The sequence below is a fragment of the Podarcis cretensis genome (assembly GCF_951804945.1).
Source record: "Podarcis cretensis genome assembly, chromosome: 14".
Lineage (NCBI taxonomy): Eukaryota > Metazoa > Chordata > Lepidosauria > Squamata > Lacertidae > Podarcis > Podarcis cretensis.
This window is the reverse complement of record NC_137183.1, coordinates 40,228,936-40,254,340: the sequence shown is the minus strand read 5'-3', so window position 1 is coordinate 40,254,340 and position 25,405 is coordinate 40,228,936. Positions and strand designations below refer to the sequence as shown.

The 25,405-nt window shown below is 44.8% G+C and overlaps 1 protein-coding gene across 1 annotated transcript in view; it reads right to left on the bottom strand.

Annotated features, from left to right (window-relative positions):
* Positions 1 to 23,337, bottom strand: part of CPPED1 (calcineurin like phosphoesterase domain containing 1) — a 68,311-nt gene extending 44,974 nt beyond the window's left edge. The window contains exons 1-2 of the mRNA XM_079952438.1: positions 23,169 to 23,337; positions 13,644 to 13,862 (exon numbers count right to left, since the gene is read on the bottom strand). Coding sequence (XP_079808564.1) covers positions 13,644 to 13,862; positions 23,169 to 23,235 — 286 coding nt within the window. The 5' untranslated portion in view covers positions 23,236 to 23,337. The remainder of the gene's footprint in view (positions 1 to 13,643; positions 13,863 to 23,168) is intronic.
* Positions 23,338 to 25,405: the final 2,068 nt, after the last annotated feature.

Here is a 25,405-nt window from a genome sequence, read left to right as displayed (position 1 = left end):
CTAAAAGGAACTGTTAAGCGATGCAGGCCTTGGCCTCACCCATCCATTATCATATCAGGTACATATCAAGTTCAGTGTGGTTCTGTCTGCTGGACATTTAAAAAAAAATTGCGGGCAAAACCACTTTGCCTGGTCATTAATGGCTACAGAATAGTTCACCGGGCAATAAATGAAGCTTGAAGGAGGTTGTGGCATGCACTTGTAGCATCTACTTAAAAATCTGTCAACATTTGGAGCAACTTTTGGAAGGTAATTTAGTTATCTGCCCCATGCAGCATGCCTTGTAGTGGGCTCTCTGGGGGAAAGCTTGGGCATTTTAAATATTCCTAATCTGCCTTTCTGCCCACTAAGTGGCACACAGCAAGCCACAGAAAGTGCTGCCATGTCAGTCAGTGCCAGGGCAACAACCTCTGTGTTAAGGCCCCCTTACTGCTTACCGCAAGGTCCTCTGCTGCCAGTATGGTGTAGTGGTTAAGAGCAGTGGACTCGTAATCTGGTGAACCGGGTTCACGTCCCCGCTCCTCCACATGCAGCTGCTGGGTGACCTTGGGCTAGTCACACTTCTCTGAAGTCTCTCAGCCCCACTCACCTCACAGAGTGTTTGTTGTGGGGGAGGAAGGGAAAGGAGAATATTAGCCGCTTTGAGACTCCTTCGGGTAGTGATAAAGCGGGATATCAAATCCAAACTCTTCTTCTTCTTCTTCAAGTACTTATGTACCACCATTTCATAATCTGCCAACAGACTTCACCCGGAATACTGTGTCCACATCTGGGCACCACAGTTTAAGAAGTATATTGACAAGCTGGAAGGCATGCAGACACCAGCAATCTACACAACAAAAGGGTCTGGAAACCAAGCCTCATGAGGAATGGTTGAGGGAGTTGGGTATGTTTAGCCTGGATAAGACTAAGTGGTGATATGATAGCCCATCTTCAAATATCTGAAGGGCTGTCACATGGAAGGTGGTATAAGCTTGTTTTCTAATGCTCCAGGAGGAGGCCAGTACAATATTCTAATGCTTCAGGAGGAGGCCAGAACAATATTTTGCAAACCTGTTCATGCAGACATTTTTTTAAAAAAATTGGTTTCGATCTAGTGGTTTATAAAATTAGAGATCCAAAAGCTAGTCAGACTTTCACAGCACCAGTAAACTGCAAGAGAGATAACTCTCCCATAGATATGGAGAAGAGTGAAGCTCTGTTCTCCTTTTTTTTGGAAAGGCCTCTCCTCCTCCCAGAGGGGAGGGGTCCTGAGCGGGAGCAGCTTCCCGCTGGGGCAGGGAGGCGTGCTCGGCTCCCTGCCCCTGATTGCTTCTGCTGCTGTGGCCAAGCCTTTCAGCTGACCAATAGGGCCGGCTGGTGGGCGGGGCTAGCCACATTTAAACAGCTGCGCCAGTGCTCTGCTCCCAGTCTATTCCTGCTTTCTTCGGATCTCCCGCCCTCCCTCCCTCTTAGGTCAGCTTCTTTTGCGTATTGACCTTGCTATGGACTTCGGTTGGTTGCCTTGCTTGCCCAAGGGGCCTGGTAGGACTTTTTTATCCGTTTGACAAATTGGCACCAGCCTCTTGGTTTTTTTGCCTACCTCATAGCAATTCGTCACAACTTTCTGGTATTGGCAGTTAGGCATTGTTGGAGATGTGCTGTGTTGGAGGACTGGGTATGCGCCATCATCTACCTCTCCTCTTCTGGGTATTCCATTAAAGGAATCCGGCAGCCGTGGATCCTGTTTGATGCCCTGTTGGTGGCTAGGGCCATGGCACGACCCCCGGTGACATCACGGGGAAGCTTCCAGTTGTATTTGCATCAACAAGCTCCTCCCATTGGTTGTTAACCCTGATATGACTCCCAGCTGTGCGGGGTGGAGTCTGGTATTGCTGTTTCATCTAATGTCTAAGCCAATACTACTCACATGCTATAACCATTAAAAGTTGTGGCCTAATTTTGCCCATTAACCTAAAATAACGTGTCTTTGTGTCTTATTATACTCCTATGCGGGTGGTGGGTCCTCGACTCACAAGCAGCTGCTGAACGACGACAAAGAAGGATTGGAACCACATCATGTGACCCTGCTTAACCAGGTGACAGACTTTGGCATTAAAGTGGTTGGAACCTATAGCGCTCAATGGAGATAGCTGCTTTCTGGTCTAGGTTATTTACATACGTTATCCTGAAAGAGCAACAGGATCGGGTTGAACTCTGCTTTGCTCACATTCATTGATGACATGAGACATGGCCTCCTGTCTGGCCTTCAGGACTTTCAGCAGGTCACACCTCTTCTTTCCAGGCCATACGCCCCCAAACACAGGCTTTGTTTTGCATCCTCCTTGAGTGTTCTTTCCTGGTTGGAATGCATCCTCTGATAACGCCTTTTGCTTGGATGGGTGGAGAACAGAGGGCTGCGTGTGTGCCTAATATACAAAGGAAAAATCTACATCACTTGCTCTGGATGCTACTGGCATTATGTTCCTGGAAGGCAATGCAATGTTTGGGCTCAAAATGTTTTTGACCCTAACACACCATCTCCGGGATTCCATGATACCCTCCCCCCAAAAAAATCAGGTGAGCGGTCTTCTTTTGTTTTGTAACGCCTTGCATGTTTTATGATTAGCACCAAAATTTCTCCACCTGCCCACTCAATATAATAGAAACTGGTAGGGGAGGGGAGGGACAATGGTCAGCCATAGCCTTGAGCATGGGTAGGCAAACTAAGGCCCGGGGACCGAATCCGGCCCAATCGCTTTCTAAATCTGGCCTGCAGACGGTCTGGGACTCAGCGTGTTTTTACATGAGTAGAGTGTGTGCTTTTATTTAAAATGCATTTCTGGGTTATTTGTGGGGCATAGGAATTCGTTCATTTTTTCCCTTCAAAACATAGTCCGGCCCCGCACAAGGTCTGAGGGACGGTGGGCCGGCCCCCCTGCTGAAAAAGTTTGCTGGCCTTGAGGAAGGGGATGCAACTTTGTGACTGACAAAAGAGCTGCCCAATCAGTGCTGTGCTAACCTGGCTTCTAAAAACCGGAGGAAAATGTTCCTCCTGAGTTCACTGCGGGGCAGAGAGCAGGCGAAAAAAGATGGCACCTGTTTCCAAAATGCAGTAAATGCATTTTACAGCAGACTGACCCATTGAAATTATGTACATGGCAATCATGTCTTCTGCTGATGTAACACAGTCCATTTGATACAGAACAGCAGCGTGGCCTCCTAACAACAAAACTGTAATTTGCTGGGGTGGGGGTGACGCATGCACCTCAGTATTTCTGGCAAAGTCTCTACACTGCAAATATCTACAGTATCTGATGAAATGCATGATTAAACTCCACAGTTCTTTGTAGCGCTATACATGGTCACACAATAAAAAAGAAAGCTTCTCACACTACTACTACTAATGATCCCAAGTACAAACCAATTTTAATCACCCTCTACATAACTGAAGACATTGCCACTGATTACTTACTTCCTTTTAATGGCTCATAATGCGCTCCCAAGTGTTCTGCTTGATTGCGTCCTAGTTTAGCTGATAAGGATGCTATTTATTGCCCCCGGGCTCTTGGAATCCTAGGAAGTCGCCATGTGCCTAGGCCTCGACACCAGAGCAGCTCAACAGCAGCTGTGCTTTGGCCATTGTTTTCCGAAGAGGAGGCACCAATACTCAGAGGCAGGCCACATGCTTTGAATACAGAAAGTCTCAGGCTCAACCCCTGGCAATCTCTGGGGCCAGAGGCCTTGGAGGGTGAACCAGCTACTGAGTCCTCAGAGGGCAGACCAGACATTCCACACGGCAAGGACAAAGGTGCCAAAAGGCCCAGGACCAGGCCAAAGAGCAACATCATAGCATGGGTTCAGCTGAGGTCCAGCGCCGAGGGCCTTCTGGTGGTTCCCTCCCTGCGAGAAGCCAAGTTATAGGGAACTAGGCAGATGGCCTTCTCGGTAGTGGCACCTGCCCTGTGGAACGCCCTCCCACGAGATGTCAAAGAGAACAATAACTACCAGACTTTTAGAAGACATCTGAAGGCAGCCCTGTTTAGGGAAGCTTTTAATGTTTGATGGATTACTGTACAGTGGTACCTCAGGTTAAGTACTTAATTCCTTCCGGAGGTCCGTACTTAACCTGAAACTGTTCTTTAAAAAAAAAAAAATTATTAAAGCTTCAACAATTACAGAAAGAAAAAATAAACATACCACATTAAACAAAAACAAAACAACACACCACAATATAAAAACTGTTCTTAACCTGAAGCACCACTTTAGCTAATGGGATCTCTTGCTGCTGCCGCGCCACCGGAGCCCAATTTCTGTTCTCATCCTGAAGCAAAGTTCTTAACCTGAAGCACTATTTCTGGATTAGCGGAGTCTGTAACCTGAAGTGTATGTAACCTGAAGCGTATGTAACCTGAGGTACCACTGTATTTTAATATTTTGTTGGAAGCCGCCCAGAGTGGCTGGGGAAGCCCAGCCAGATGGGCGTGGTATAAATAATAAATTATTATTATTATTAGTCTACAGACCCAGAATTGTCAGGCTGCTTGTGAGTAAGCAACCCCTAAAATTCCTTTATTACCAGCAGCCAGAGTTGGGGTGTGGTCTTGGACAAACTCCTTCAACCTTTTCATACCCAGTACCCATTTTTTGCCTTAGCACACACTTGAGGCTCCCATTTCTTAATCTCTGGTCATATATTTGCATACCGGAAGTGCTCCTGTTGTAACCCACTTTGGAGCAAGGCATGACACATTGGTGGGTCCCGACCCAACAGTTGAAGACCAGTAGCCTAGGAGGTTGCAGCATTTAAGGTCTCCCTCTTGAGCATTCCTGTTTCTGGAAGCAACACGGGTCTCCAATTCCTGGGTTTTTGTGTGTCCTTGTTCCATGCGCCTTCATCGGAGGTTTTTAAGCAGAGGTTGGATGGCCATCTGTCTTGGGAGCTGTAGCTGAAATTCCTGCATTGCAAGGGGTTGGACTAGATGATCCTTGGGGGGTCCCTTCCAACTCCACAATTCTATGCTATTCAGAAGAAATACTGCCTCTGACTGTAAAGGCAGAACACAGCCATCATGGCTAGTGGCCATTGACAATCTTTTCATCTATGAATTTGTCTAAAAGGTAAAGGGACCCCTGACCATTAGGTCCAGTCGTGACCGACTCTGGGGTTGTGGTGCTCATCTCGCTTTATTGGCTGAGGGAGCCGGCGTACATCTTCAGGGTCATGTGGCCAGCATGACTAAGCCACTTCTGGCGAAGCAGAGCAGCACACGGAAACCCCATTTACCTTCCCGCTGGAGCGGTACCTATTTATCTACTTGCACTTTGACGTGCTTTCGAACTGCTAGGTTGGCAGGAGCTGGGACCGAGCAACGGGAGCTCACCCCGTCGCAGGGATTTGAACCGCCAACCTTCTGATCGGCAAGTCCTAGGCTCTGTGGTTTAACCCACAGCGCCACCTGCATCCCTTATGAATTTGTCTAGTCCTCTTTTAAAGCCATCCTAGTTGGTGGTCATTACTGCATCCCGTGTGAAAGAGTTCCATAGTTTAACTATGCACTGTGTGAAGAGGTATTTTCTTGTTATATGTCCTCCTGAATTTTCCAACACTGAGCTCTGTTGGATTTCCATGAGTTCTAGTATTATGAACTTAACAACTCGGCGCACTAAACAACCACAGCAATTTAAAAAACAATAACACTAAATTAGTCCATCTCTCTTTTAAAACAAACCAACTCCAACAACCTGGGCACCCATCTTGTGGCTGCATGAATTTATCACCACATAAATTTGTTTCGTATATTCATCGGCTCCAAGGAGACAACAACCAAAACGCCTGCAGATCAGAGGCCATCAATTTTGTAGCCTGAAACCACGACTGGATGCATCTTGTAAAACTAATTGTGCGGGGGCAGGTTGTGTTTTAGGATTACCAAAAGTCAGTGTCTCTCCTCCCTCCCCCCACAACCTCAAATATTATATTAAGAAACAGGAGAAAAGATTTATTCAAATCCTTAGAAGAACAACAGACTTAATTCCCGCTTTCCTGTGACAATTTCCTTAATCAGGTCATTTTCTTCATTGCAATCAGCAGCAGAATTATTTTTGCATCCCATCATTGCTTCGTTCTAATTCTGGAAGCCCTTGAACAAAGAACACTATTTAAAATAATACTAAATATTATATATTTTTTAAAGCTAGAGATTCTAAACCAAGACACACACACAGAAAGTTGTGTAAATACTAAACTCTGATCTAACCCACTAGCAGGCGGGAGAGTAGAGTTAGCTTAACTCCCCATATACATGGCACTACTGTTTTTTAGAAAGGAGGCAAACAGGGCTGCCTCTGAAGACAGTTCAGCAGCTTCAGCTGGTGCAGGATTTATCGGCCAGGTTGCTCACCAGAGCAAGCCACTTTGAGCATATAATGCCCATCCCAGTCTGGCTGAACTTGCCTGCGAATTAGTTTCTGGGCCCTATTCAAAGTGCTGATTTGACCTATGAAGCCTTAAATGGCTCAGTACTGCAATACTTCAAGGATCACCTTTCCCTATATGAACTGACTCAGACCCTGCAATCATCATTAGAGGCACTTCTTCATGTGCTTCCTCCACAAGAGGTCTGGGTGGTGGCAAAATGAGAACGGGCCTTTTCTGCGGTGGCTCCCCACTTGTGGAATGCTCTCCCCAGGAAAGCTCGCCTGGCCCCTTCGTTACACATCTTTAGGTGTCAGGCAAAACTATTCCTATTCTCCCAGGCCTTTGGCTAATTAAACAATCTATAGCCTCTTAAACTGTGGGCATGTGAGGTTAGTGTTTCTGTTATTATAGTATGCATTTTTTGTGTTTTCATACTGAAAACCTCCCTGTCATCTTTGGATGAAGGGTGGTATAGGAAATAAATGAATCGAATGAATGAATAAGATAAGATCAAGCAAATATTTTCCCACTAAGCCCTGGGCAGAAAAGCAACGACAAACCTAGACAGCATCTTAAAAAGCAGAGACATCACCTTGCTAACAAAGGTCCGTATAGTTAAAGCTATGGTTTTCCCAGTAGTGATGTATGGAAGTGAGAGCTGGACCATCAAGAAGGCTGATCGTCGAAGAATTAATGCTTTTGAATTATGGTGCTGGAGGAGACTCTTGAGAGTCCCATGGACTGCAAGAAGAACAAACCGATCCATTCTGAAGGAAATCAGCCCTGAGTGCTCACTGGAAGGACAGATCGTGAAGCTGAGGCTCCAATACTTTGGCCACCTCATGAGAAGAAAAAACTCCCTGGAAAAGACCCTGATGTTGGGAAAGAGTGAGGGCACAAGGAGAAGGGGACGACAGAGGACGAGATGGTTGGACAGTGTTCTCGAAGCTACCAGCATGAGTTTGACCAAACTGTGGGAGGCAGTGGACGACAGGAGTGCCTGGCGTGCTCTGGTCCATGGGGTCATGAAGAGTTGGACACGACTAAACAACAACAGCAGCAACAACAATAACAACAACAAGCCCTGAGGAGGGCTTCTACAGAAGTGGGAAGGACTAGCTCTGTTAATGTCTCAGGTCTGATTTCCAAGGTTGGGTTGGCAACACCCTTCACCTTAAACCCTGGAGAGTTGGTGCATGTCAGTGTAGACCAGGGTCCCCCAAACTACAGCTGTTTTTGGACTACAGTTCCCATCATCCCTGACCACTGGTCCTGCTAACTAGGGATGATGGGAGTTGTAGTCCAAAAACAGCTGAAGACCCACATTTGGGAAACCGTGGCATAGACAATGCTGAACTAGATGGAGCATCGGTCAGATTCAGTGTTAAGGCAGCTTCCTATGTTCCTATGCAGGGAACCAGTCACTGTCCCTGATAAGTCCTTGCTGAGATCCTGGGAATTCACACCACTTGGGTTGAGTCTTGCGTCATCCTCCACAACTGATGGCATTTGCAGTCAACTGAGACACTCTGTACTTAACCACTTGTTTTCACATCCTTGGACACAACTTAGCTAGCCATTAGCGCTAGTTTTCCTTTTTTTCCCTTTCCCTTTTTTAAAAAAGACACTTTTTAATAATGCATGGCCGTGTGCAAAGCCATTTATCCCCAAAGTAATCCGGATGGCACAGAAGACTGTTTGAAGAAGTCGGCGCAAAAAGACCTCCAGAGGAAGAAGCGGCTGCTCTTTCGCTTCCTAGCTAGGGCTCGAAAACAGCGCAGGGGGCTGCTGTCAATGTTTACACAAGCGCAGAGCAAACACGGCAAGCAGCACAGAAGCGCTCTTGGCTGTGTTCAATATGTTCCGTTTAAATGTTTTATAAGTTGTGCGACTAAAATGTATATTTGGTAACATTTGGCAAACCGAGGGGAGACGGAGGAGAGGAGAGAGCAGCCCTTTTGAAATATTATGGGAAGTATTACACTGTATTCTCGTTCTCTGTAAGCATTGCGTCGTCATAGCTCAGCGGTAGAGTGTCTGCCTTGCAAGCAGAAGTTCCTGGGTTCAATCCCCAGCTTCTCCGGGTAGGGCTGGGAGATAGTATTGTGTCGACAGTACAGTGGTACCTTGGGTTAAGAACTTAATTCGTTCTGGAGGTCTGTTCTTAAGCTGAAACTGTTCTTAATCTGAAGCACCACTTTAGCTAATGGGGTCTCCTGCTGCCGCTGCACCGCCGGAGCACGATTTCTGTTCTCATCCTGAAGCAAAGTTCTTAACCCAAGGTAATATTTCTGGGTTAGCGGAGTCTGTAACCTGTAGCGTATGTAACCTGAAGCATATGTAACCCGAGGTACCACTGTACTGCGATGGATGGCCCCATGGTCTGAATCTAAGCCAGCATCCTAAGTGCCTCTTCGTACGGAACAGAAGGCTTTCAACAGCCACTAGCCTTACGGCTATGTTCTACCTCCACTATCAGAGACATAAGCCTCTGATTACCACCTGCAGGGAACTGCAGGAAGGCAGAGTGCTGTTGTGCTCATGCCCACCTTGCAGGATTCCCACTGACCAGCCGATGTGAGAAGAGGATGCTCAACTAGATGGGTTCTGATCCAGGAAGGTTGCCTTACATTCTTCCTCCTTCAAAATGCTCTTAACCTATGTAGTTAGCATTTGACTCATCTTATTTGATGCTTGGTCATAAATAAAACCTCCAAGCAGTTTACAAAAACAAAATTTAAAGTTATCCAAATAATCTTTATTAGTTTTCCGGTTGCATACTCCACATACATATAATGTGTTGCATTTTACATTTATACTTGCTGCTAAGCGCTGACTTCCCTCCTTCCTTCTTCTGGTTTTTTATATCACATATAATTTTATCGCATTATTTTCATCCATTTTGTATATTGTTATTCATTTTCCATATTTGCCCATAGTATATCCACAAACAAATAAATCCTCCTGTTTGTACAATTCTTCTTGTCTGTCTGTATTCATTTACAACTACAGTTTACCTCAGGTTACATATGCTTCAGGTTGAAGATGCTTCAGGTTACAGACTCTGCTAACCCTGAAATAGTACCTTGGGTTAAGAACTTTGCTTCAGGATGAGAACAGAAATTGTGCGACAGCGGCAGCGGGAGGCCCCATTAGCTAAAGTAGTGCTTCAGGTTAAGAACAGTTTCAGGTTAAGAACGGACCTACAGAACGAATTAAGTTCTTAACCCAAGGTACCACTGTACTGTTAGTTATATTAATCTCCTTATACATTTTGCTTCTTATTATTTTCATTAAAAGTGATGGATAATGAAAATTTAAAGTTATAAAGACACAGTTATAAACAAGAATAAAAGGGAATAATAACTCAAATCTACAATATGCTAAAACTGTAGATGCTGCCATGCTAAAAGGTTGATTTCTTACAAGCAACCGATGAATATTATGCGACGCCTGTAACAGTGCCATTTTCACAGATCAAAGCGGTCAGGAGGGCATATCCTAAGGCAATCCCTCAAGTTATTAAATTCATATTCCAGTTTTCCGCCAAGGAGCTTAAGGTGGCACACATCATCCCCATGCTCCCATTTTCACCATAACAGCCCTGTAAGGCAGGTTAGGCTGGGAAATGGTAACATTAAGAGCATTAATTGAGCCCTACTGTACCGTAACAGAGGTCCATCTCGGATCCACCATCGCATTCCCCACAACAACTCACCAGTTGCTTCTGGGAAGCCCACAACGAGGACATAAAGACAAGTGACCCTCTTTCCTAGGTTTGTTCTCCATCAATGGGTATCCTAAGGTACATTGTCTCTAAACCTGGAAGCACTATTCAATCACCATGGCTAGAAAGAACATAATAATTGCCGCTGCTGGATCAGCCTAAAATCCTCCTCATCCTCCGCCATTTTATCCAGAAACCTTTTTCCTCTGACAATGAAGAACTTGGTACAACAGGAGCAATGTCAAATGCCCCACTTGCATCAGACCATTTTAAACAAGCATGGCCTTCCCCACAAAGAATCATGGGAACTGTAGTTTCTTAAGGATTCTGAGATATGTGAGGAGACTCCTGTTCCCTCCACAGACCTGTAATTCCCAGTGGTTTAACAATCAAACCCTCCTTCCAAAGGAACTCTGGGAATTGTTGTTTCCAATTTCCTTCTTGCGGCTGTGACAGAGAAGAGGGAGGACTCACAAGCCTAAGGCTTAACCATCTGACAATAAACTATAGTTCAGGTGCTAGAGAGAAGCATGTTAGGAGCTCCTCTGGGAAAAAGAGACCTCAGTTTGAATGCAGAGAAAGAAAAAGAGATGACTGATAAGCCTTAGTGTAAATACACCCCATGCATGTCACTTAAGAATAGGAGAATCTATCCATTTCAGTTTCTCATTTTTTTCACTCTTACATTCACTTCTTCACATCAATTGTAATTTTTTAAAAAGCCAGTGTGGAAATTCATCAACATTTTAGTGCTAATTTCTCCTAACTGCATTTTATGTTCAGTTTTCCCTCATATGTACATTTTTGCAAAGCAGTTTTCTCCAATATAATGCATGTTTCTAGGTTATTTGCACGAATATATATGATTTTCTGTACATGTTACTTGGCTGCAGAACCGCACTGAAAAATTCAGAGACATGCAAATTTCAAAGAAGGCTGCGTTTCAGTTTGCGTCGTGTCTCAAAGTGCAAATTATTTGAGCTCGCCTTTAAATGTGAACTGAATCGAACACCTCCCACAACCCTAATGCCAGTTCCGTACAGTGACGACTGCTTATTTTCTGGATGAAATAAGAAACTGACACTTTGGAAACTCATAACGATGCATCTCTGTGTAGATCTCGTCACGGAACATGAGCAATTTGTAAGGTGCTGAGGTGACGTTTCAATAAGACAGAGAGGGTGAAGGCAATTTGCCCACATATAGAAAAAGAACCATTTGCTACAAGGAATCATTATATTAATATGTTGTTGTTTTTTTATGTCCCATTGTAAGCAACAGGTGAGCCATATGGAAGATTATTATGGAAAGGAGCAGGGAGAGAGACGAAGTGAAAATCGAGGGTTGCCGTTGTCAGAGACAGCCGAACGCCTGTGAGACAAAGCCTCTGGGCTGAACTGCTACTCATGTCATGGAAAGTTCATGAGCATATCAGACGCCAAGGGGGAGTGGGTGAGCAGCTCTTGTGGGAAAGAGGAAGATCAGTTTGGAGACAGAGAAATAAATTACTTAGTGGTGCTGTCAAGAAATAAAGAGGTAAGAGAGAGAAGGGGTGTTGGGTAAGCCAGAAAGCTGAGAAGCCCAATGGGAAGGTAAGTTAGGAAGGAAGGAAGGAAGGAAGGAAGGAAGGAAGGAAGTCAAGGAAAAGGAAGACCAGTGGCAAGGTAACTGGAGAAAAAGACTATTTCCACATCATGTTTTTATCCAGCTCCCCCATCTCCAGGGAGCTCTCTCCACACCATCCAGGGTAGGACCTTAAGCCAAGAGACAGATATTTGCACAAGGTGATACAAAAGGGCTGGTTCAGACATGGCCACCTTGGTCCAGGAACCCATGGTTTATCAGACCTAGAATGAGCCATGTACAGGCATGCTTTCTCCAAACCATCTCAGTTCTGCCTCCCTTCAGTGAAGGAGTCCTGGTTACAAGGGAGAGAAGGGGCACCTGCAGCCTTCCAGAGGTGGTTGGACTTCAGTTCTCATCAGCCTCCACTATCATGGCCAATGGTCAGCCCTGAAGGGGCATCTAACCCACAGGTTCTCCACTCTTGCTATGAGGCCTCCCTTTAAAGCATAGCCTGCCAGTTGCAGGCATGCTGGGAAACTGGGCTTTGAATTTTTATAAGTTAAAGAGCAGTATTGTAGAAATATAAGTTCTATATAAGAAATATGTAACTGTGCGGTATAAAGTAATGGATAGATAAAGTACAGTGAGATTAACTGGAAGTCAGTTTTAAATTTCTTCTCTATAAATTTTATAATTGTGTTCAGTATCAGGAGTATATATGATGATACTTATATTAATCTTCTTGTATCTTATAGTTTGGTGGTTTGTTTGATTTTTCTTTTATTTGTTTGTTGGATTGTATGTTTGTTTACTTGTATGTATGTCTGTTTTCTCATAAATGTATTTATTTTAAATTAATAAAGATATATATATATTTTAAAAAGTTAAGGAGCAGTATAGAGACACACCTCAGAAATAAATATATTGGTTGCAGATCTCTGGTTTGTCATCATTATTTCACAGCACTAAAAAAGAAGTGTAGGTTTAAAAAAAATAAAAAATCTGAGAGGTGCCAAACCAGAGGTAATAGCACTCAGCATATTTTGAAGAGTTGGGGGGGGGGCGAGGAAGGGGGGAGGCATTAAACAGAAAAAAGAAGTTCTTGTGAAACAGAAGCAACATTGCTCCAGTACAAATTCAAAGCTTCTTCTCACCTAATGCCTTTGTTGCTAGTCTTTGATTGTTATACTTTCTAAATCTATTACTGTAAGCATGAGAGGGAGAGAGAAGCTTAGCATTTCATTTTTCAATGGAAGCCAGGCTTTTGATTTCACTAACAAGATTACTTCACCCAGATGTGGTTTGGAAGACGGGTAGAGCCCACAGGCCACCTGCTGCCCATCACGGTGCAAGAAGACATTCAGAAGGAAGAGCTTCCTTTCTTAGGGAACAACTACAGATCATTTGGCACGCAGGAGGTCCCAGGTTCCATCGCCAGCATCTCCAGGGAGGGCTGGGAGAAACCCCTGCTTGCAATCCTGGAGAGCTGCTGACAGCCAGCGTAGACGATATGGAACAAGCTATGGCCCAATGGGTCTGATTCAGTATAAGGCAGCATCCTGCATTTCATTAGACTACAGCAGGTGTGGGAAGTCTGTGGCCCTTCAGATCTTGTGTTTATTTAAACTATTTATAAATTACAGTTTCATACAAAATGTCACGAGCCAAAACACACAGTTACAACAAAAATATCAAGCACATCAGGGAGAGCTGGTTGGCAGAGAATCCCAGCTTTGAAAGGCCTGTTTGAATAAACACAGTTTTCAGAAGCAGGGGTGACTCCTGCCCAACCTCTGCTTGCAGGGAGTTCTTGCTGGACTCTTGCAGTTCCTGACAGCCCCCTGCCAAAAAAGGGCAACTATTTGGAATTATGGGAGTTGTAGCAGTCCAGCAGATTCTGGAGGAATGTGCCAGCAGGAACAGTTTCTATCTCTTTTAAAACTATCCTACCTGGCATGCCATGTATGAGATCTCCGCAGAGTACGAAGAATTTCGGTTTGGGGTTCAGCTGGTTAATTGCTTGCACTGCTTGCTGTGTTAGTTTGAGCTCCTCTTCCCATTCGTCACCTCCATGGTCGCAGTCGCCAATTGAATACGCTTTCATCAATCCAAACTGAGGATCCGCTCCTTGAATGAAGTAGAAAGGGGCTCTCCATTCCTGTTCCGCATCTAAATACATACAAAACAGAAACACATAAAGATAAAAACAAATGCTACCGCAGTCAGTTAATTCCAAACCTTTTCTGCATTGATAACAGCAAGAGTTATAGATTTTAAAGACACCCTTAGGCAATGTCACATTACCCAGCTCCCCTCACTAGAGATGGAGTCTGTCACAGCTTTGTGTGACATCGCAAGACAAGAAAAGGTACTATATCACCCCACTTTTGATTTGAATGACTTGACTACACTGGCAAATCTGTTCTCCAAAGTCATTTTGTATTGATATTGTTCAACTACAACATCAAACAGACAAGAAACACAGTATTACTAGAGGTAGGTGGGGTCTGGACATGGTGTCTTCCTCACCTGAAGACACACTTTTTAGAGATGTTTTCCTAAGGAAAACAAGACACACACACCCTGAAAAACCCCATAGGATTGGGGTCACTGCTCCCCTAACAGAGGTTCTAATACTTCATCATTGCCAAGTCCCCCAGGTCAACAGACAATTGGACCGAACCTCAATTAAGAGCCACTTTGCAATGCAATCTTCTGGCAGCGAGATTAATCACTTTGTCAGCTAATGGTGCTGCCCCAATTGTGCACAAAGAAGCACGATTTCTGTTCTCATCCTGAAGCAAAGTTCTTAACCTGAGGTACTATTTCTGGGTTAATGGAATCTGTAACCTGAAGCGTCTGTAACCCGAGGTACCACTGTAGTATGACACAGTTGACACGTTCTCTTCTCCCTCCTGCTCCCAGTTTCCTGATTGTTTTCTCTGTGTGCTGCTATTTGGGTTGTTTTCTCTGTATGCTGCTATTTAGAGCAAACTGCACCTTTGAGGCAAACAGTTTCTCAGGGAGTGACTTAGAGCAAGAAGACAGTGTGTGTGTTTGTGTTTGTGTGTGTGTGTGTGAGAGAGCGCCCTTCTCCTTCCGGACATGTCAAAGTCCAAATCTTTTTTCTGTCTGTCCTGCACCTCGCCAACCCTCCTGACCCCTGCTGCTACTTCACTGACCAGTGATAATTATCATTAACATGTAGTCTGACCTAAGGAGAAGGGTCAGTAACTCATGGAAAATACTGACAAATATATTACCAAACCAGGCACTCTTTTTTTTTACTGTGGCAGTCTGAGCACAGAAAAGAGACCATTGAAATTAACTTAACTGTCAAGGTGATTTATCGTTCCGATTCCGTAAACTGTGTTGACTGCTTTTGTTCCATATGCTGAACACGATTGCTTCACACTGGGATAATCCACTGGTGATGAGCTGCGTTGTTCAGAGAAATGTAGGTGTAGGAACAGAGAGGCTTGCATATCCAAGTTACATCAGTTGAACGGTATCAACGTTTTGCTATTTCCTGAGTGACCAACTAGACACAACAGTGGCAGCCGCACTTGAAATATACACATGTACCACCATGAACCTTTTGGCAGAAAGGTGATTTACAGAGGCAGCAATGAAGGAAAAACTAAACCAGAGATTTAGGCGGCAATCCTACGTCCATTTACTGGGGAGTAACCTCCAACCTAGCAGTTCGAAAGCACGTCAAAGTGCAAGTAGATAAATAGGTACTGCTCTGGCGGGAAGGTAAACGGTGTTTCCATGCGCTGCTCTGGTTGGCCAGAAGCGGCTTAGTCATGCTGGCCACATGACCCGGAAGCTGTATGCCGGCTCCCTTGGCCAATAAAGCGAGATGAGCACCGCAACCCCAGAGTCGGTCACGACTTGACCTAATGGTCAGGTGTCCCTTTACCTTTAAACCTCCAATGAATTCTGTTAGACTTACATTTGGGTAGACAAGTGCAAGATCATTTAATTATGCGTCTGCCCCATATAATGCAGGGCAGGGATAGGGGTGTGTCTTGATTTTAATTTCAAAAGGGCACCCAGATGAGCAAAGCTGAACCTAAATCTCTTCCCGTGGTCAGTCACTCAAACTCCGTATTTCCTCAGGGTACAGCATCAGAAGTGAGTTGAGCTAAGCGCAAACTTCTAGAAGCCACAGACCACAGAGAGGGAACAGTATAATGTTTTATCATTATCTTATTTGTTTCAATAAATATCAGCCAAATTTGCTTCCTCATTCCCCCGCCCCCAATCCTTTTTTGGGGGTACTTCCAGACATCATGTTTATTGAGCATTCATCCTGATTTGTTTCTCGGAGTTTAGATCACATTGTCTATTTAATGAGCAGGGAAGTTATATTATTATTTATTATATTTAATTTTTTGCCTACCACAAAAAATTGTCTCAAAGCTGGTTGTCGGTTTTTTTGAGACAATACCATTTTTTTTTAAAAAAAACCATTAACTAAAAATGCTTGCACTAAAATAACTTTAAAAAGACACATCTTAACCCACCCAACTAAAAGATCAACAACAATTAAGACTAAAATCTCTGGGTAAATAATATCATCGCCACCTGGTATCTAAGGGTTGCTAGTGATGACACTAAAATCAATTTGAATCCCATACAGACACCAACTGGAATAAGGATTTGCATTGAGAGGGCTTGTTGAAAGAGGACTGTATTTAGCAAGTGCTGGAGACAATAGAAAATGTGCCTTTCTGATGTAATAATAAGTAATACTTTGGTAAATAATGTATAATGGGAGGGGGGTTCTAATGGGCAGGTGTCACCGCACTAAAAGCCCAATGCCAACATCAGGTAGAATGGACCTCCTCATAGGAAGGCATGTGTAGTACAATCCTAATACAGTGGTACCTTGGGTTAAGTACTTAATTCGTTCCCGAGGTCCGTACTTAACCTGAAACTGTTCTTAACCTGAAACACCACTTTAGCTAGTGGGGCCTCCTGCTGCTGCCGCGCCGCCGGAGCACGATTTCTGTTCTCATCCTGAAGCAAAGTTCTTAACCTGAAGCACTATTTCTGGGTTAGCAGAGTCTGTAACCTGAAGCGTATGTAACCCGAGGTACCACTGTACATTTGTACATTTTTATTGTGTGAAAAGTTTTTAATGCTAAGTTTTCCTTTTTTGCATTAATATCTTTACTGTGTTCCTTATGCATAAAATTTCATAACTGTATCAATGTACAACACACACATCTTCTCCCTACCCTCCAGTGATCCAGGCAACAGAGAAACAGGCAACAGAAAAGCACAACAGATATTCAAGATTAACCTCAACTTTTCTGTACGTTCAAGTTGACATTCCTCTGTTGGGGCAACCTGATAGCCTGCCCAAGCACTTTATGAAACAGTTTTAAGAACGAGCCAGAAAATTTCATTTAGGTTCCCACAGACCTCACTTTAAAAAAACCCAATGAATGCATGCTTCGCCAGAGCATTAGCATCCAAGTTTCGTTCAGTGACATTTACATTGTGTCTGGACATCCCTTGTGATAACATTTCACTGTAGACTTTTGTGTAACTAGGTGACTCCATCTGTCATCAGGTCTTCTGCAGAATGGAAGGTGCTCTGTTCCAAACAGACAAAACCATCTGCAGGCAGCTCTTTGCCAGAGTGGGAATGCAGCAGTAACTCATACACCATTCTGGATCAGATTTGGCTTTTGTTTTCCAGAGATTAAATACATTTCCCATGGAAACAGAACAAAGACATTCACGAAGGGTTAATCAAGGCCATAGTTAGCTGAACCCCTGAAAAAATAACAATACAGTGGTGCCCCGCCAGACGAAGGCCTCGCAAGACGGAAAACCCACTAGACGAAAGGGTTTTCCGTTTTGGAGGTGCTTCGCAAAACGAATTTCCTATGGGCTTGCTTCGCAAGACGAAAATGTCTTGCGAGTTCCTGCTTTTTTCCCCTCCCCCCCCCTTTTCTAAGCCACTTATCAGCTGATCCGCTAAGCCGCTTAACAGCTGATCCGCTAAGCCGCTTATCAGCTGATCCGCTAAGCCGCTTATCAGCTGATCCGCTAAGCCGCTTAACAGCTGATCCGCTAAGCCGCTTAACAGCTGATCCGCTAAGCCCCTAAGCCGCTAATAGCGCTAATCCGCTAAACCGCTAATGGGCTTGCTTCGCAAGACGAAAAAACCGTAAGACGAAGAGACTCGCGGAACGGATTCTTTTCGTCTTGCGAGTCACCACTGTACAAGAAACGACAGGCAAAAGTAGTCGCAATCCCAGAATGGCTACTTCTGCCTTTAAAAGTTTGGGCTGCATGTAACTTTCTCCTTCCCTGAACCCCACTGGCAATTTCTTGGTGCTTTTTCACATACAAAAGGAAATCAAGTAAGGTGGGGGAACCATGCAAATTATACGTGGTATAGACAAGGGGAACAGAGACACTTCCCCCCTCATAATATTAGACTCCAGATTTATCCAATGAAGCTGAACAGCAGGAGAATAAACAGAATAAAGCTGAACTATGGAATTTGCTTTCACAATATGTGATATAAAAATTAGACAAGTTCCTTGAACATAAAGCTATCAACCCCAATGCCCATATTCTTCTCCACTGTTGGAGCAGTAGGCTTCTAAATACAGTGGTACTTCAGGTTACATATGCTTCAGTTTACATATGCTTCAGGTTACAGACTCTGCTAACCCAGAAATAGTGCTTCAGGTTAAGAACTTTGCTTCAGGATGAGAACAGAAATTGTGCTCCGGTGGCACAGCAGCAGCAGGAGGAGGCCCCATTAGCTAAAGTGGTGCTTCAGGTTAAGAACAGTTTCAGGTTAAGTACGGACATCCGGAACGAATTAAGTACTTAACCCGAGGTACCACTGTAAAGGTAAAGGTACCCCTGCCCGTACGGGCCAGTCGTGACCGACTCTAGGGTTCCGCGCTCATCTCGCTCAAGAGGCCGGGAGCTGGCGCCGTCTGAAGACACTTCCGGGTCACGTGGCCAGCGTGACGAAGCTGCAACTGGCGAGCCATCACCAGTGCCGCACACGGAAACGCCATTTACCTTCCCGCTATAAAGCGGTACCTATTTATCTACTTGCACTTAGGGGTGCTTTCAAACTGCTAGGTGGGCAGGAGCTGGGACAGAACGACGGGAGCTCACCCCGCCACGGGGATTCGAACCGCCGACCATACGATCGGCAAGTCCTAGGCGCTGAGGTTTTACCCACAGCGCCACCCGCGTCCCTGTTGAGGTACCACTGTACCAGCTTCTAAAAACCAAAGGCAAGGATAGGGTTGTTGAACTCTGGTCCTGCACTCATGCTTCCCATAGGCATCTGGTTGGCCACAGCAAGAGCAGGATATTAGCCTAGATGGGCCACTGTCGATTCCGCAGGTTCTTCTTATGTTCTAAATTCATCAGTGGCTAGAAAATAATGATCTTCAGCTGCAGTTGCCTCCAAGGATGAGGTGCCAGGCTTTCAGGTCTCTATGACAGGGAACTGGAGTTCCCAGGATTATTTGGGGGTGTCATGCGATTTGCACTGATTATAATGTATGGTGTGGCTCTGCACTGGTTGATCTGAAAGGGGAGAGGAATGGTTCGGGTGCCCCAACATTTTTGTTTTGTTTCCAAAATCAGCCAATTGTTTGTGCGCCCTTGGCAAAAGAGGCACAGTGAGACTCTTTTTGGCCTTAGAACTCCCTTCCTTCAGAAATCAGGGCAAAAGTCTCTTTCAGAAGCGACATAAGCCATTTTTTTAAAAAAAGAAAGAGTAAACATTGAATTGCAGTGGGTGAAAAGAGTTTCCAAGCAATTTTTGAGTCTATTTTATATAGAACTGTTCTTACTGTCATCATTTCAAGTGCCATTTTTCACCTTAAGCCTTCAGGAGTGGTTTAAAAACCCAACAAAAATGAGCAAATGGTGCTGCAGAGATGGTTAAAATACGCACCTTTTAAAGTCTTTCTTTTACAAAACTATTGAGGGAACCTTGCCTTATGGCCAGCCCTGCCGCCTGACAACTTTTATGAAGCAACTACACTATCCACCCTTTGTTATTCTAAGCTTTCTCTAGTCCAGCAAAATTTAGTATACACTAGGAACACTTCAAAAATCCATTCCCTTTGCAGGCAAGTCCAGCTAGAAGTGCTTTCCCAAGGGAAGTCCAGTATTAGCTACAACACATAATACACTTGTCACCTGTGTATCTTCTGAGGAAGAGAGAGGTGTGGTTTGGTATGGTGGTTAGAGAAGCCTTTTTAAACCTTGAATCCCCAGATGTTCTCAAACTACAACCCCCATAATCCCTGACGACTGGCAAGAAATGATGGGAGTTGTAGTCCAACAAGATCTAGAGACCCAAGGTAGAGAAAGGCTGGGTTAGAGTACTGTATTAGATGAAGAACTGGGAGACCAGGGATCAAATCCAAGCTCACTGGGTGAACTTGGGCCAATCACTGCCTCTCAGCCTTCCCCATCTTAAAATTGATGTGGGAAAACCCCACCTAAGGTCCATTGCACAACTGAGTCCTCACTAGCAATGACATGTGACACCCGGAAATTCTCTAAAAGCAAAGTTTTATTTCTTGCTCAAGCAGGAAAGTGTAGTGATCAGAGGCTAAACCCTGATCTCTGTTTACTCAGTTTTTATAGTGATATAGTTTAGTCATGCAAGACACCAACCTATCTTCAGCTTTACTGCAAAGACAGATGTATCCACACCTCAACTAACTAAGCATTTTCCTGTTTACTCTGTTTAAAGGTCATGGCCTAGCATGCTTCCAAAACTTCCCTTTACACACCCTCTTGTGGTTTGTTCTTCCTCTCTTAAGCTTGCATTTCAGCATCATTTCAATGGGAATACAGGATTACAGACACTCCAAGTGTCCCTATTTTCCAGATTTACAAAAGTTGTCCTGGTTTCTGATTTGATCCTGGAATGTCCCCCTTTTCCTTAGGACGTCCCTACTTTCATCGAAGAAATGCTGGAGGGTATGGTAGGACGTCCAATTTGTACTGGAGAAATGTTGGAGGGCAGTGCTTTTTTTCTAAAAAAATGTTTAGGGGTACTCTCATTCTGACTCAAGAAAATCACCATTTTATAGTTCAAATCAGGAAAAATAAATACAGTAAATGGACAAAAGTACAAAGATTCACAAAATGTTTAGGGGTATGTGTACCCCTGCGTCCCCCCAGAAAAAAGCACTGTTGGAGGGTATGGAGTTATGCAACCCCCGAGCCAAGGAGATAAGTAACTAAACAACCTTTGGAAGACATCTGAAGGCAGCAATGTATTGGGAAGTACAGTGGTACCTCAGGTTACATACGCTTCAGGTTAGACTCCGCTAACCCAGAAATAGTACCTCGGGTTAAGAACTTTGCTTCAGGATGAGAAGAGAAATCGTGCTCTGGCGGCGCAGCAGCAGCAGGAGGCCCCATTGGCTAAAGTGGTGCTTCAGGTTAAGAAGAATTTCATGTTAAGAACGGACCTCCAGAACGAATTAAGTATGTAACCAGAGGTACCACTGTATTTTAATGCTTAATGTTTGATTATGTTTTTCTATATGTTGGAAGGCGCACAATATTATTATTATTGAATAGGACATCCCTATTTTCATCAGAGCAATGCTGGAGGGTATGGGATTATGGTGTCAGCCTGCAACAAGATGGCAATAGTCTGGTCTTGCATTTGTTACAACACAGGGTTGTTGTGGAGATTAAATGAGGATGGCTAGAACCATGTACACCACTTGGAGCTCATTGGAGAAAAGGTGGGATACAAATGCAATCAATCAATCAATCAATCAATCAAGTGGACAGTCTTATTAAACCCATAGGAAAGGAAATAACAAGTTTCCTTATACCTGCCCAGATAGCTCTCAACTAGCAGCAGCTCCCCAGAAGCTTAGGCTGAGGGTCCCATCCAGCACTTGCTGCCTGAAATCTTTTTAAATGGTGATGAGACTGGGATCTTCTGCATGCCAAGCATAAGCTCTCTCACTGAGCTGTTGTCCTCCTCCCTACCTGACTCACATATTTTGACTATGAAAGCTCCTGCCCTGACAAGACGGCCATACAATTCCAAAGCCTTCACTTCAAAATCCATGTGACCTGAGAAACATCCTCAGCACCTTGATTTATCTCCTACCTTTCCTCCAAGCTCAAAAAAAACGAACACTGGGCGAGTTTGCCTCAGTACCACGTTTTATTCTTGCAACACCCCAGCGAACTACATTTAAAGTAAGACTTGTGTGTAGGTAACACAGAGAGAAACTAGCTCAAGATCACCCAGCGAGGCCTGAGGGTGGGTGGGAATTCCCGTTAGATTAACACTCCAGCCCAGGCATAAGTAAACTCGGCCCTCCAGATGTCTGGGAACTACAACTCCCATCATCCCTGTTAGCTGGTCCTGTTAGCTAGGGGTGATGGGAATTGTAGTCCCAAAACATCTGGAGGGCTGAGTTTGCCTATGCCTGCTCTAGCCCACTTGTGGCCTTCCACATGTTTTAGGACACCCCCACCATTTCCCAAGAGCTAGAGACAATTAAACCAGCAATTCAACATTTGGAGGGCACTAGGCTCGAAATTAAAAGACACCTGCTTCTTGGGTGAAAAGCAATGACAAACCTAGACAGCATCTTAAAAAGCAGAGACATCACCTTGCCAACTAAGGTCCGTACAGTTAAAGCTATGGTTTTCCCAGTATTGATGTATGGAAGTGAAAGCTGGACCATAAAGGCTGGTCGCCAAAGAATTGATGCTTTTGAATTATGGTGCTGGAGGAGACTCTTGAGAGTCCCATGGACTGCAAGAAGATCAAACCTATCCATTCTGAAGGAAATCAGCCCTGAGTGCTCACTGGAAGGACAGATCCTGAAGCCGAGACTCCAATACTTTGGCCACCTCATGAGAAGAGAAGACTCCCTGGAAAAGACCCTGATGTTGGGAAAGATGGAGGGCAGAAGGAGAAGGGGACGACAGAGGACGAGATGGTTGGACAGTGTTCTCGAAGCTACCAACATGAGTTTGACCAAACTGCGGGCGGCAGTGGAAGACAGAACTGCCTGGCGTGCTCTGGTCCATGGGGTCACGAAGAGTCGGACACAACTAAACGACTAAACAAAAACAAAGGCTCCCCACCCTGGTGGGTCTAGCCACTACACAACGCTGTCTCACTTCTTTAGCCTCTCCCCTCTCCCTTAACTGCCCCCGCCCCGCCTAAGGACAGCCCTCGTAGTAAAGCTAGACGAAAATAATAAGCATCGCGCCGTGCCCTTCCTTTGCTAGCCCCCGTTTTCTTCCTCCGCTTCGGCGCGCCGCCTATTCCAGTCCCCCATAGCCCAGCCGTACGTCGCTGATAAGTATCCGGGCGGAACCAACTCGCCCGGCGGAAGAGTTCCGCGCTCACTTTCCGTACCGAAAAAACGCAGACTTGGGAGACAGAGAGATCCTAAAATTAAGTAAATATACCTTCGCGGAAAGCGCTCAGAGTACGGTTCCGGGCTTTTAGGAGCTCCTCCTGCTCTTGGCCGGCCATGGCGTGCCTGCTCAACCACCCTAGAGCAAAAACAGACCACCAAACAGGACTGCCCAGTACTCCTCCCACTGCTGGGAACGGGAAGGAAAAGCAAACTGGGGAGCAGGAGAGGGGAGAGGCGTGGTCTATGGAGAAGGGGCGTGGTATTAGGGGCGTGGCCGTGGCCCGAAGTGAGTGATGGAGCCGTGGTCGCCGCCCCCCGCAGGGCGGAGAGCGTTCCGACGTGCAAAGGTTGCGAGAAAAGCTTAATCATATGTCACAAAAGCAGCTCCTCAGGCTTACACCATGCCTAGGATCTGGAAGTGCCAGATCCCAGCTGTGAATGGGCTGTGTCTGCGGTCGCTCAGTCGGCGTGGAAAGGGCAATCTGCCCAGGCTCAGAGAGCAATGGCTTGCACCACCGTTGACCTTCGATCACAGCAGAAAACAGGTTTCGCAGTTTGCAGCAGGGAAAGAGATTCCCGCTCTCTGCAGAAGACAGTACTATAAAAGATATTTTCAAGGTTGTGGCTGCCTTGACGAAGCGGGGTGAAAGGGGAGGGCGTTATTCGCGGAGGTCCTGATCCTGTGTGTGTGTGTGTGTGTGTGTGTGTGCATTTACTCAGAAGTAAATCCCACCGCGCTCAGTGGGGGCTTGCTTCCAAGTAAAGTGGGTGCAGCATTGTTCAAAGTGGAAGGTACAAAAAGGATTGGCAAGGTGGTGGCTTACATAATACTGTTAGAAGAGAAAACTGCTCCTATATCCTTTGGGGCAGGAGTCAACAAACTTTTTCAGCAGGGGGCCGGTCCACTGTCCCTCAGACCTTGTGGGGGGCTGGACTATATTTTGGAAAGAAAAAAAAAAAAAGAATGAGTTCCTATGCCCCACAAATAACCCAGAGATGCATTTTAAATAAAAGGACACAGTCTACTCATGTAAAAACACACTGATTCCCAGACAGTCCTTGGGCCGGATTTAGAAACCGATTGGTCCGGATCCGGCCTGGGCCTTAGTTTGCCTACCCATGTTTTGGGGTATCTAAGAAGCACCCGTATACAGTTCTTATGTGGGTTCTCTATCGGTAGGAGAAAATAACAGAGGCCAACCAGAGAATATTGAGAAGCAAAGCAGCTAGTGAGTATGATCTTTATTCAACTGTTGCAACAGGGTCTCACTCACCACATGCAGGAGGGAGGAGGAATCCCGAACAATGGTGTGCAGTCCCTTATACAGACTTTTGAAATTGCCTACCCTGTAGCTCAAGACCACCCCCCCCAAAAAAAAAAGAGGTGGTCCCCAGTAGAAATACATCATAGGGGGGCCGTCTACAGCAGAAAACTTGTCTGTCAAGATACCTGATAATGGTCAATCTTTGCTCTACCTGGACAGCCTGGCCATTCTTTTGTGATGGTAAATAGTTCCTGATTCCAGGTCGCAGGCTCACCTTTAAGACAGGATCTGTGAGCATAGAGACAAGCAGTGATGTCCAAACTTTTTTCAAAGAGGGCCAGATTTGATGAAGTGAAGGGCTGTGAGGGCTGACCAAAGGGCCGACCAAAGCTTTTTTTATGGTTTTATATGCGTAGGTATGTGTTTGCCTTGTACATTTATGAACGTTTATGAAATATATATAAGACCTTGGGATTCCTATAACAATACAAACAACTGCGTGTTGTCTGCCTTTGGGTTTTAGATTTTAAAATTAACATGTGGGAACAGCTAAAGTGTTGAGCTGTTGATATTAGGTTGCTGTAAATGTGGGGATTTGAGGAAAAATCTTCCTGTTGGATTTTGCTGTTTTATGTGTTCTGTTACTTGCTCCAAACTTCTGAATGTGCTATTTAAAAACATAAATCTCAATGAAATAACCAGTATCCCAATTCATTTCTAAAATCTCATTCAGGAAGACTCTTTAATGTTGCTGTTTTGCTGTATTACTTGTTCCATCTCTCTGCTGTAAGGTCTTTTTTAAAAAAAGAAATGCACAAAATCTCACCATGTTTTGCTTTGCCAAGCACACCAGAACTTTTTATAAACAGACATTATTTCTGGAAAAAGCTTCAGAGTAGAGCTGGCATCTTAAACAGTAAGAGTGCATCTTAAAACCCACAATGTGTGTGTGTTTGTTTAGAGAAGCATTTCACTCTTTCTGAATAGTTAAAAGAGAAAAGAACTTGGACAAAGGAGACTG